This window comes from Notothenia coriiceps, unplaced genomic scaffold (assembly GCF_000735185.1).
Source record: "Notothenia coriiceps isolate Sejong01 unplaced genomic scaffold, NC01 NC01_scaffold00010944, whole genome shotgun sequence".
NCBI classification, from domain to species: Eukaryota; Metazoa; Chordata; class Actinopteri; order Perciformes; family Nototheniidae; genus Notothenia; species Notothenia coriiceps.
Genome location: NW_011343645.1, coordinates 29,827 through 42,314, shown reverse-complemented (window position 1 = coordinate 42,314; position 12,488 = coordinate 29,827). Strand labels below are relative to the sequence as shown.

At 40.9% G+C, this 12,488-nt stretch overlaps 2 protein-coding genes and 1 long non-coding RNA gene across 5 annotated transcripts in view; 2 read left to right on the top strand and 1 right to left on the bottom strand.

The window, feature by feature from the left end:
• Positions 1-695: 695 nt before the first annotated feature.
• pop7 (POP7 homolog, ribonuclease P/MRP subunit) lies at positions 696-3,090 on the top strand. The gene is made up of 2 exons (XM_010772090.1): positions 696-868; positions 2,022-3,090. Exon 2 carries the CDS (start codon positions 2,055-2,057, stop codon positions 2,508-2,510), a length of 456 nt encoding a protein of 151 aa, XP_010770392.1. The 5' UTR covers positions 696-868; positions 2,022-2,054; the 3' UTR covers positions 2,511-3,090.
• A 107-nt stretch (positions 3,091-3,197) lies between these two features.
• The window catches only part of epoa (erythropoietin a), a 9,462-nt gene continuing 171 nt past the window's right edge, over positions 3,198-12,488 (bottom strand). The window contains exons 1-5 of one of the 3 annotated variants that reach the window (XM_010772086.1): positions 8,624-9,035; positions 5,975-6,105; positions 5,759-5,845; positions 5,434-5,598; positions 3,198-4,641 (exon numbers count right to left, since the gene is read on the bottom strand). In XM_010772086.1, coding sequence (XP_010770388.1) covers positions 4,489-4,641; positions 5,434-5,598; positions 5,759-5,845; positions 5,975-6,105; positions 8,624-8,645 — 558 coding nt within the window. In that variant the 5' untranslated portion in view covers positions 8,646-9,035 and the 3' untranslated portion in view covers positions 3,198-4,488. Of the gene's footprint in view, positions 4,642-5,433; positions 5,599-5,758; positions 5,846-5,974; positions 6,106-8,623; positions 9,036-9,055; positions 9,128-12,488 lie in introns of those variants that run through there. The other 2 variants (XM_010772087.1, XM_010772088.1) reach the window with 2 other exon arrangements.
• Positions 10,525-12,488, top strand: part of LOC104946299 (uncharacterized) — a 7,792-nt gene continuing 5,828 nt past the window's right edge. The window contains exon 1 of the long non-coding RNA XR_798432.1: positions 10,525-10,614. This is a non-coding gene — a long non-coding RNA (uncharacterized lncRNA). The remainder of the gene's footprint in view (positions 10,615-12,488) is intronic.

Below are 12,488 nucleotides of genomic sequence, written 5' to 3'. Positions count from 1 at the left end.
CAATATTTTGTCATGTAGCCCATGATCTGTCTTGACTCAGGTTTGCATTTCTCTGGCGATGCCAAACCTGTTCCAGGCATCTCCTTTTATATTTCTAGTGCAGTGACTTTCTGTTTTGTTTCCCAGAGAAACGATTGTCTAGTTTACAGTAAAGTGAAACTTATGGTTGGTCTCAGGGGCGTGTTTACATGTTCTCATGCTTTGCTTACATGTTCGCATAACTTGGAAGTTTACTGACATTTACATACCTTGTTTACCTGGCTCAAGTGGTGGCTCAGGGGTTGTTGTGTGAGCCACCACTTGAGAATTGACGTCTTTTTTAAGAAAAATGTTTCTTATGTCCATCTTCAAAAACTCGAGTCCGACTGACAGTTGTCACAGCTCGCAGGATAGGGTCTTGCCTCTGTTGCATTCACTGAATACGGGAAATTACAATTCTGCCGTCCTCTCATGATGAGGTTCAGGTAAAGCAGGGTTAATGCATTATATTATTGAGGGAGAATTGTCCGGGGCTACAGAAAAAATATTCGGGGCTAAAGGCCAGGCGACGCCACCCCTTTTTTAGAACGATGGGTAGAACCCAAGTTTATACAGTCTATGAGTAGAACAGAATACATACTAGTAGTACCTTCTATGGCCTGCGGGTTGGAGTTCTTATTATACATCCATGGTTGGAGGTGTCAGCGCTGTCAGCGCATGTGTCGGTGACGTTGAGTAAAATGACCCAGGAAGTTTGACTGCTTCCGGGGCACACAGAAAATAAACGTTTAGCTTAATGCTACTTTGCCTGAAGCTAATGAAATGCACATATTTCAGGCGTGAGCAATGAGAAAAGGCATACGTTCTGTCTTAAACTCGTATTTTTAAGGTAAGACCGCTCGGTACATGGTTAAACTACTCAGAGTATTGACACCGTAAATAACACGGTTATCTAGTTTAGCTCACATAATGCTTTTGGGCTCAGTAACGTTAGCTAGCTAATGTTTGTCTAGCTCTAGCAGGTCTAGTTCAAAAAGTGACCTCGGCTCGTTAATCCGAAACTCAGTCACATAGTTAATGTATGAGATAAAAACGTTGGTTTTGTCCTGGCAAACATTAAAACACTCCTGATAGACTAAATACATGTGTGGGATTACCAATATACACTTCATAATACAACCGGCTGCTGTTTAATAAACTAAAAACAACGTTTATTTGCCCCAAGGTTTGCGGGGGGAACGCTCTGTAACCGAGTGTCACAGATGTGGCTAATGTTGGACGTCTTTCTACTGTAGTTTTCTTACCGGTAAAACAACGTTATACTTAATGTTGTAATATATTTTATTAACGTTAGGGATATAATCCATTCAATTAACTGCCTTGTAATGTTAATAATCTATTTCTATGCTACAGGTTACTTTTAGTTATGTACAATTTATGGTGTAGGTAGGCCTATATGTAACTAACGGTATTTTGATCATCAACTAACATTATCTGCTTGTTTTGCACTCAATTAATCTGGTCTACAACATTTGAGATGCAATGGAACAAATATTTTTAGAATTGAAGAAAGAAAAAAGTGTCACATTGAGGAAGCTGGAATATGGTAATGTTTTTGTCCTTTAATTCAGGACTAGGGTACTTATACTTTAAAAGTAATTGTCTCTGAAGAATGAATGCAGGATCTATGATGTAGAGATTAAACTATAAGTAAATTGATGGAAAATGAATCAGCATATACCCTGTATGATAATAAATGAATCTTTTGCCTAGTTTATTCATTGTGAGGATCTGCTGCTTTTCATTGTCTTATGGGATACTGACTATGACTATCTTCGAATATTTACTGCTTGTCAGAGGTTGATTATGCCCTAGGGCTTTGGGAAAGACTTGATTATTTACTTGCATTTTGTAGATGAGTGATTATTTAAAAAATGATATCAGAAGAGAATTAAAATACTTGTAAGTTGAAGCCATATTAAGCCAATGTTTTGTTTGCTCGGAAATCTCATGACTAGATTTCATCAAATGTATTTCCCCAGCTTTCCTGCTGCTGCCTACGCACACTGAGAAACATGAGCGATCCACGCACCCCAGGAATGTCCTCCGTCCCCCAGGCAGCCCCGGTGCACACTGACTCCACGTCTCCGGCAGTAGAGATGGACCCCGTGGAGTACACCCTGAGGAAGCGCCTCCCCCGGAAGCTCCCAAAGAGACGGAACGACGTCTACGTCAACATGAAGACTGATTTCCGGGCTCAGCTGGCACGCTGTCAGAAGCTGCTGGAAGGCGGGGCTCACAGGGAGATCTGTGTCCACGGCCTGGGCCTGGCCATCAACAGAGCCATCAACATTGCCCTCCAGCTGCAGGCCAGCAGCCAGGGGGTGCTGCAGCTGGCAGCCAACACCTCCACCGTGGAGCTGGTGGACGACCTGGAGCCTGAAGATCCAGACGAGGCCGGCGAGCACCTAACGCGTACACGCAACAACTCAGCCATTCATATCAAGGTTTTCTACCCTGACCCCCAGTGACCGGAGTAGAGGTGTGCTATTTGTTCCCTCATAAACCAGTAGAGAGATATAACACTGTTGTCTGTGTGTGGAGATATTTGAGGACAGCAGCAGAGGACTGCAGAATGGAGCAGGATGCTCCGATTGGGACAACTTTAGTTGACTAAATACATTAAGCTCTTGTCAATTGCAAATTGTTGTTGTTTTTTAATTTACTTTGCATGTATTGAGGCAGCAATGGTGATTACCACCTCAATTTAATGTAATACTTGTAGATATAGCTCTGCCAAATGTACAAGTGTCTTTAATTTCAAGGTCAAATTAAGGGTCTATAAAAGGGTTTACAGTTCCATGTCTTTATGTTTAAAAGATACAAATACTTAGAAAACCTGAGAAATCCTGAGTTTAAAGTAGGTGTTGTTGCAATTCATGTCCACTAGATGTCAGTAGTCTATTTAAATGTCATATTATTGAACTGCAGGTGGTGTCCATGTTCAGAATGAATAGGTAAAGGACAGTTTACAGTATGTGAAATGTGTTTGATTTCTTGAAAAATAATATAACTCGCTGAATGTTATCTTTAACCCTCTGTGGGTCAGGATCAAATTAATGCCAGTCATTGTAAAACAATATTGTCAACTCTGCTGACTTGAAGATAAAGATAATGAATGAAATGGACAGACTTCCCCTTGTTGTGTTTCCATCTATCTTTTCTTTATCCGAGAATAATATTTTGTATTTAAATAGCAAATAATACAGTTAGGGGACAAATCAACACAAAAACAACAGGAAAGAAAACATGTACAAACTTCCTCAAAAAACATCTTGCACTTGAACAAGATTTTAAAATACGGAAGAAAACAAGGAAGAACACTTTACCGGTCTGAAAGAGATGAACATCAACTTTATGGAAGTTCCCAGCGCTAACTAATTGCCTGCATGTTTGTTGACGAATAAGGAACGGCGAAAAAACAGTGTTAACGTCAGATTCTGGAAAACTATTTGCAATTGCAGCCCCACAGGATGTTACTTGTAAAAGCCAAACAGCTTTTTTCCGGGCAGTCCGGCTATCAGTGTGTGGAGACTGACTGAGTGTTGGTTAGGCAGCAACAAAAACACACATCGTGGCAAAACAGCTTCACAGTTCTCATGTAACCCTCCAGCCACCTTCTCACTGACCTTGAAAACTGTAACCTCTGCTACAACTCTTTAGCCCTCTGTTCTGTGGAAAGGTACGTGCAATGTGAATCTACAGTACAAACTATTTTATAAAAACGAAGACAGCAGCGTGCTATTGCAAATGATGTCAACAAACAGCTTTGCAATATTGTACAGTGTTACACAAGAGGACATGGCAATACTACAATCTTTAAGATCCGACACTAAAAAAGACAAGTTAAAAAGTAGAAAATCTGTATAAATAGTAATCGCACAACTTTAACATATGTATAAAAATATTAATTGAAAACAAATCCACAAGGAGGGACTAATTTGAGGAATAGTTGAAAAATGTTAAAGGATTTGGGGCAGGGCCTCGTTCATTTTGGCCATGGTTATGGAAATGGATGCTCTTTTGTAACCTCAGTCCTCCAATATTTACTATGTGTTTCACTCCAAAATCGACTGTAAAAAGGTGAGAGATGGGGTAAAACACACAGGGAACATACACACTAGGTACAAATTGAATCTGTCTCAACTCACACACACAAAGTGCAAGATAGTGCCAGTAGAACAGCTTGGAGAAGTGCTTCCCAAAGGCCTCACTTTGGTCAGAGTGCTTCAACATGTCACTGTTTCACTACTTTCCACGGTGCAATCATCTCCTGTCCATCCAAAGCCTTGCTGGGACTGTCCTCTCCTTCCAGCTTTGTCCCCGTGTGCTTGGACGGCTGCATCTTTCTCTCATTCCACTCTTGGTTCCAGCAGCCAGCGTGCGGGTCAACAGTGTCAAGTCCCTCCTCTTGCCTTCGTAAACACAAATGAGCTTCGCCTGGAGGGATCAGCTGACGTCTTGCTGGCAGGCCTGTGCATCCATGAGAAGGAGGCGCACTTTGCCACGCAGGAAGTTGACGTGAACTTGAAGCAAATCTGTTGCCGAGGACACCCTCCATGTTCCTTCAAGCTCCGCTGCACTTGCTGGTGGGGTATACTCCTAAAAGACGACACAACAAACACATTGCTCTTGTTCTTAAATTGAAAAATGTGGGTTTGTTTCTTCCTCTTTCAGTAAAACATCATAAGCCTGTGCTACAACATGCTACATATCCCCTTGTAGGAGTACGCCGTTTACTTTAAGCCTCAAACAAAACTACTCGTCAATCATTCGCATTGGTCTTGTCTTGGTCATTTTTGTGGGGGATATTTGTCTTGTTTTCCAAGAATGAAGAACTCTGTCTCCTGCTCCTGATGATGAAACTTTTATTTTAGTGACTCTTGAGCCCAGACACAGACAGCTCATTCAGTTTGAGTTTGCCTCCCCACAAGGCCTTTGCTTGGATCTGGATCATTCCAAAGGCTGCGTTGCCACAACATCATCAATCTAAGAAAGAGCTTATACAGCAGCTTGTCATTGAAGCATTATGGTTGGATTCTAGAGAATGTCCCATGACATGCATCCGTTTCTCTATTAATAGAGAAAATCTAATTCCCATATTCCAAGAAACTACTTGAGCTCACGAATGATCACTAAATAGAACAATTAATCACATTGGGTTTAATAACCACGGCCTCTTACATTAAAAGAGTGTATACAGAACAGTCTTATTTAAGAGTTTGCTTGATGACTACATACAATGGAAGTATAAGGTGACCTATAATACACCTGCAGAGGTAACTGCTTTTATTCTGAAGAGTTAAACATATTGCTGATGCAGAGATCCAGCCCTTTTTAAATCACATTTCCGCTCTTCACTTTAGTAAGATGATGCATCCTGCTGGGACTCACCTGGATGTTGAGGCTGCGCAGCACAGCATTGATGCTGAGCAGGTTTCTGATGCAGTTATCTAAGTGGCTGTGCAGAGCTGTGTTGGTGACTGACGTCTTTAGCAACCCCAGGGCCTGTTGTAAGAGGCACAAGCCAGACTGCACCTCGTGGGCTTGATCTAATCCCTTGCAAAAATAAGAAAGACGCACAAGTTTAAGAGTCTATGGAAGCAGTACGGGTTGTAAGTAATTTTCTAGGAGGATTTTTGTGATGAAATGACATCCAGTGTCTATGAATTTGTATTTTTGCTGTTTGAGCTTTCAACTGTTCTCAGAGCTTACTTACATTTTTCTCCTCCCAGACATCAAAGTCGACTGTGGTTTGGGGAACAGAGACAGATTCTGACAGGCTGCATCCTTCTCTGCACGACTTCTAAGACAACAAGAAAGTGCTAATGTTAGGCTACTTTTCTCCAAAGGTGCATACGCATTCGCGGACTGCAACATCTCTGCAGCAATCTTCATCTGCTTATGGATCTCAGTATCTACATCTTCCTCTCACCATAGCGACTTCTGCGTCTCGTGCTTCTTTGATGAAATGGTCCAGGACCCTCAGGTCACAGATTGGCCTCAGCGGGGATGATAGGCCAGGCCGGGTCCACTCCATCACTAACAACAGCAAGGTGAGCAGTCCTGCCAGAACATACACACACAAATACAGTCACGTAAAAGTTGCAGAATAATCAAGACAGAATGGGAAGCTAGAAGGGCACCTATATCATTTTATATAGGTTTTTTTTTCTTGAATATGCTCTTGGGAAAAGTCAGATTCATGTCGTGTTTTTAAACTCCATTGTTGTACGCCGCGTCATGAGACTGCAGGGTCGTGTTCAAATAGAAATTGAAAGGAAAAGTTGAGTCAAAAGATCACAAACAAAAGCTCCAGACTCCAAAGATCTTAAACAAGATCTTAAACTAACCTGAAGCGTCAGTAGTGGATTTATAATAACATAAAAAAGGATGAATGGGTCGCTCAGCTCAACTTCCCGATATAAACCTGTGACTTCTCTGGATCTCTTAAAGTACAGTAGGAGCAGGAAAAAAGGCCAACAACCAAAAACCAAATCATGACAGTGCAGAAATGAAGGCTTCTATAACCCTTATTTAAAAAAGGTCGTTTTTTTATCTAACTTTTAACATACAGAGAGAGTACTGAATTCTGAACACTGAGGAGAGACTTGGCAGCGAGAGTGCTTCTACTGTTGCGGATCATGTGGGCACCCTGCCTCGTTCCTGTGTGCCGCATGCTGAATGCACTCTTTGACATCAGCCTGGATGTGTGACGCAGAATGATGATAACAAATACAGATGATCTTCCCAGGCAGAGACAAGTCTGGTACTGACTAAGTTCCCAGAAGTTCACTCACAGATAACTAGCACAAATGTAACTGTTCGGCAAAAGGAGTTCCATAAGGACAAAGAATATTAAAAGCATTACTGGTAGTACATTTAGTGCAGTTCTATAAGAGATCAATAGTATAATCAGCGTAACCTCCATGGCCACTGTTCTCTATCGTCATGGAGCACACTGTCGATCAGTCTGTCTAGAAAAAAGCACATCTGATGCATTCAAACCCCGTAAACTGTATGTATATAGGGGGAGTTACGCACAGTGTCTTCGCAAGCTACTCATTAGTAATACCGCATCCTTATATCACAAACGTTTTTTAATCCCTGTAGATTTGTAGTAGAGATTAATACACCTTCATAACATGCACATAAATAGTCTTAAAGAGATTACTATTTGGGATTGTTTACAAAGCAATAGGAATAAATCCACACGCATCCTGTTTGCAGCCACTTTAAACTTGAATTAAATCTGGGTGACTCAGTTTTACGATTGAGGATTAACGCTGACCTCCGCCATCGCCTACGTGAGAATTCATCAATCTAAACTGTGAACACCCACCCACGTGCACTCCCTCTCTGCATTCTGCGGGAGTTTACGATCTAGGACTGTGGCCAAACTTGAAGTTATCACCTCTGTCTCCCATCATCAGCTGCCAAAAACCATGTTGCTATTCAAAATTGGCAGCGGTAGTCAAGTGGCAGTGCTTTGGAGAGTGGCAAGCTTCACTCTGGGTTTGTGTCTGTTGTTTTGGAAAGATGACAGGATGCTCATGTGAGCTGATGCCTTTGACACGTTCTATTTTAACTAATTCATGTCAAACAGGTGCACAGGCATAGTTCAGCAATTGAAACCAACTGGATGCGGCACCAATGGTTAAATGCCTGACAGCTGATTAGTAATTCTATTTCAAGTTTATCTCAGGTATGGGATGGTTGCCTTTGAATGCTTTGCACGCTCCTTTCTATTTTGAATGTGTCTTCCCGAGGACAAAGTGCAGAGGCGTAAATAAGTAGATATCAGATTTCACATGTGACATTAGTTCCTGAACAGCTCCTCTTGACCTCTTATGGCTGTCAGTCTTTGATAACCTTTTGCTCTTTTCCTCTGACAGAAGTATGTGAAGACTGAGCCAAAAACTGCAGATTCAGCTTTGGCATTCAGTACCCTTGACTTTGCAGTCTGCTGTGTCATGCTAGAGGTGATGACTGAAGCGGGATTTTCCCAGGGAGTAAAATAAACAGGTAATCATTACTCAGCTTCTCAGGAGTGTATAATACATCACATCTTAAGTGGGAATCAAACCCATAACTCTAGCAGTAGTGCCTGCCTTGCTCAAATCTGTAAGGTTCAACATAATGCTTTCCATTTCCTTCCTCAGAGGCTTTATAAAGACCTTTTTGAGACAGGATAGTGTCTATTCCTCCCTTTATGAGGAGTATGTTATGTCCACCAGCTGGTTTAGCAGTATAGCCTAATGTAAAGCAGTTTGTCAGAAAGTGGCAAAACACAATATATCCCCATGAACTGTGGTGATTAAAAACAACCCTGAAGCATGCAGAAATAGGACTTACAACATCAATCGCAGGACAACTTTGAGGAAAACAGGCATTTCCAAGAAACCCAGACCTCCGGAGCTTTTAAATAGTCTCAAAATTCAGTATTAACTCAAACACGTATACATACTAGCTTCAGCATAGCAATAACGTGATGACGAGTTCTAAAATGCTCAACATATAAATGAATGCAGAACAATGCACACAAAGTCACGCACAACACTATAATATTTTCATGCGCTCTTACCTCTACCCGTTTTCTGCAACATTCGCAAACAGGTGGCGCATCTTTTAAAAACATCGTGTGTTTAAATGCAGAAGCTTAAACTCAAGTTAAAGGCACCAGGCAAATCCAGTAACTCATACAACGAAGTGCACGGGTCCCAGCGCTAGTCCGACTGACATGTAGGTCCGAGCCAAGAACATGTGCGCTGCCTCTGAGAGCAGTCACCCACCCAGGTTTTGCATCACTGTCGTGCTTTGGCAAAACCTTTTATTTGCCTCCCCTAAGGATAAAGTCATAACGTGAAGGCTCGTTAGGACGAGGACGCGCCTTTTTACGCACCAAGGTGAGCGATAAAACATCCACCCGTGAATGCAGTCTGGCTCTGCGTAAAGCGTGAAAATAGACTACTAAAGCCGGTGTACGGAGGTAAAATAAATCATGTCCATAACTCACTGGGAAACTCCATAGGGTCACAGGGTCCTCGCGGTTTGGCCCATAAGTCCGTCTATTGCTCACTAATTGGAAACGAAGCTCTTTTGTGGATCTCATGCACTTATCCGGTAGGTGTTTCTAAAAACTGATCCTGTTTGATCTTGTATTGATGACTTTGAAAATAAGTTGCATTGTTTTCTATGACAATCTAAACTACCTCCTCCCTTAAGGCAAAATTGTTTTCTTTCATTGTTATCTAGGCAATCCCTGTTTATAAAACGTTTGGCCTAAGTAATGTTTCAAGAAAATACGTGCGGAGACTTCCCATCCATTGTTCCGATGATATTCAGAAACAGTGACCTGGTATACTTTCAAAAACATTGATTGTGTCAATATTGAAATGATATCATATGAGCTCTTTGGTTCTGATTGCCAAAATCATTACGTTTTTAAATATAGGAATACTCTCATGCACATTGAGTACAAATGATGCCTTAAATCAAGGTTTGACACATATCAACATTTTAATAATCTGACATTTGAATTTGAGATTTATAATGTAGGCTACAGTTATTTCAGGTGATCAGTAGTAAGTATATTATTACAGCACCCTCTCATCCCTTTGCCACAGTGGCACATGTCACTGTTTCCAGCTTGTGATCATCCAAACTCTCCACCTCCAGGGTCGTTCTTGGAATAAAGGCATAGATAGATAGATTAGCTAACAGCATGTGCTCTTATAAAGTAGAAGAAGTAGATGTATGCTGGAATTACAGCAATGGAAATGTAAGCTACTGCTACTCATAGAGACAGGCGTGTTGCAACTAAGGATGAAATAAGGAACAAGTGATTGGAAGTGGGGTAATACAGAATTAAGAACTGTTTGAAAGATTTTAATTTCCAATCTATTCAATATTATACATGAACATCATACATTTTTACATACAACCAAGTCCAGGGGCAGACATACCAAGCAACAAGACAATTCATACAGTAAATAAACAAAAAAAGGAAAGAAAAATACATTTTTGATACCTTCAGATTAAATGTTTTTAAAATATCAAATTAGTTTTGATTGCCTTCTTATTCCTAATGTTTTTTATAATGCTAATATGTTGTAAATTCTTGATAGAAATTAAAACATTTGGTTTGGAGTCAGCGCATTTCTTCTTATGGATATGATATGTCCTTCAAAATACAATTAACTGCACAAAAAAGACAACATCTGCATCCATACTATCATCCCTGAAGTACATAAGAATGTCTTCATCCTGGAGTTGAACCTTTTGTCCTGTCTTAACTTTATTATTGAGCAAAATATGTTTTCCAATTAACCAAATTAGTTTATGTTTCCATAAAGTGAAGCCCAGAATAATCTTCCTCTGGGCAGCAGTCTTATCATAATGTGAGGTAGGCAAAGTCAGTGTGTGGCCTCATGCCTGGGGAGGCAGGGGATTGGACAATAGTTAACTATGCTTGATTGCCTGCACCTTTTGTTGAGCTTGCATGGAGCTCCAGCAGCAGGGACACACTCAGTTTGAGCAGTTTTGTGTGAAGTTCTTTGTGTCCCTTAACAAAACGTAAGTCCGTTTTACTTATAAGAGTTCTTACTTACTTATATATAGAATTATGTTGGTTAAAAGCAACCTAGTGTAATAATTGTACCTTCAAATGACAGCTTGGAACTAATTCCCACTGTCTAGTCTGGCGTACTAGTCCAGTGAAGCAGCTATCCCCACAATGTGCCACATTTAGAAAGTGATGGTGTACCCCATAAGACCCCTCGGGATACTTCTTCCCTGTTACAACTTGTATTCAAATCATCATAAAAAGCATTGGGGCTATGATGTCATAAAGTGAAGCCAATAGACTTATGATCAATATAGGTGCCAGGGTGGTATTTGAGGGGCATTGCTTGGACTGAAGTTTTGATATATCATTCTATAAAAGTTAACAATATGTAAATACAATTTTTAAATGTTAATCTACATGTCACATTGCATGTCTGGGTCTCAAGCCAGATGACAATGTTGTAAGGACTGCCGATCGGCTCTGGACATTGGGCTGTTTAGCCACAAAAAAAATCGTCCTACTAAATTGGAAGGAACGCAAACCACCCTGCTTCACTCGGGACTCATAGCTGAGGGAGTATCTGGACCTGCTGAATATGGAGCGTGCAGCTTCTCTGCTGGGGGATTTTGAGGGGAGACAGGAGGATTACGGTTCACTGTCCGCAGCTCTCATCTGACCCTGTCAATATGGCATTTCCTGTGTAATATCTTGTTTAGTTGCTTGTTGTTGTGTGTTTTTTCTGTTATCTGGTGCAATGTCTTTGTTTATCTTATAACTGAAAAAAATATATATATATAAAGAAAAAAAAAACAATATGTCTAATGTAAATTTAACAGGACTGGTTATCAGTTCAATGCGGATGTGATGTCATACGGCTATTCTATTTTCTGCACTTAAAGCAGGCGTGTTTAAGTCAATGTCCTCACCCTGATCTTTCACGGCCTCTTCGGAGCCAGAGTCAAGGAAATAAATTGAAATTTCCATGAAATTACCTATGTGTGTCACAGAGGAGGGGGGCGGAGTCTTCCAGGGTCCACACGAGGCTTTCCATCAAACAGGAAATATGTTTGCATATGCATTATCAGGAGCTAACATGCACTGTCAAGTGACCCACACATACTTGGAAACATTGATAAAAGTTAGAAAGCTCACACGCTTCCATGTTTACTATTGCAACAATGCAAGGTGCATGTACTGTAAGGCATGCACACATGCATGTTTACACATGGTCACACTTATATGTAATGGAGAGGGTGAATTAAAACATAATGAAAAATATGTTATTTTCTGAATAGTACAGTATATTGTATCTGATGTAAATATGAACGGTAAAGCTTGTAATAATTTATTTGCAGGATTATTTCAATTACATTGCAAAGAAGACTGAAAAAAATCCCTAATATTGCTGGATCTGTAATTTCTTTTTAAACATTATGCCAAAAATGTGCTGCCCTAAGAGGATTAATACCCACCAAATATAAATAGTTTTTTGCAGGTATTTAAATATCTCTCACATATTCTACTCCTTCTTTTGCATCTTACCCCTGCTGATGAGTCAGCTTTAATACTACATGGTCACCGCTGCTAAGCCGAGGACAATGTTGACAAGTTGTTGCACTGTTTGCTCAAAGGGCTGTTTGCTTTTGTCTGAGCCAACAGGGGAGAGGAGAGCGACACGAGGTACGTGCTGTGAGCCATGCTCCGTGGTCAGGACAGGGGATTGGGGTGGGGGTGAGGGATGTGTGTGAATGCGGGGGCAGGGGAATCCAGTCACACTGACTCCTAGTTTGGAATGGGACACAGTTGTTGAATTCAGGATGATTTAAAAGAGATGGGGTAATGTAAAGGGCTGTGTTTCCCTGACTGCCAGAGGTAACAACCT

What these genes read in the sequence shown, in the direction of transcription:
- pop7 (XM_010772090.1), top strand. Translation starts at nt 2,055, where the DNA reads ATGAGCGATCCACGCACCCCAGGAATGTCCTCCGTCCCCCAGGCAGCC.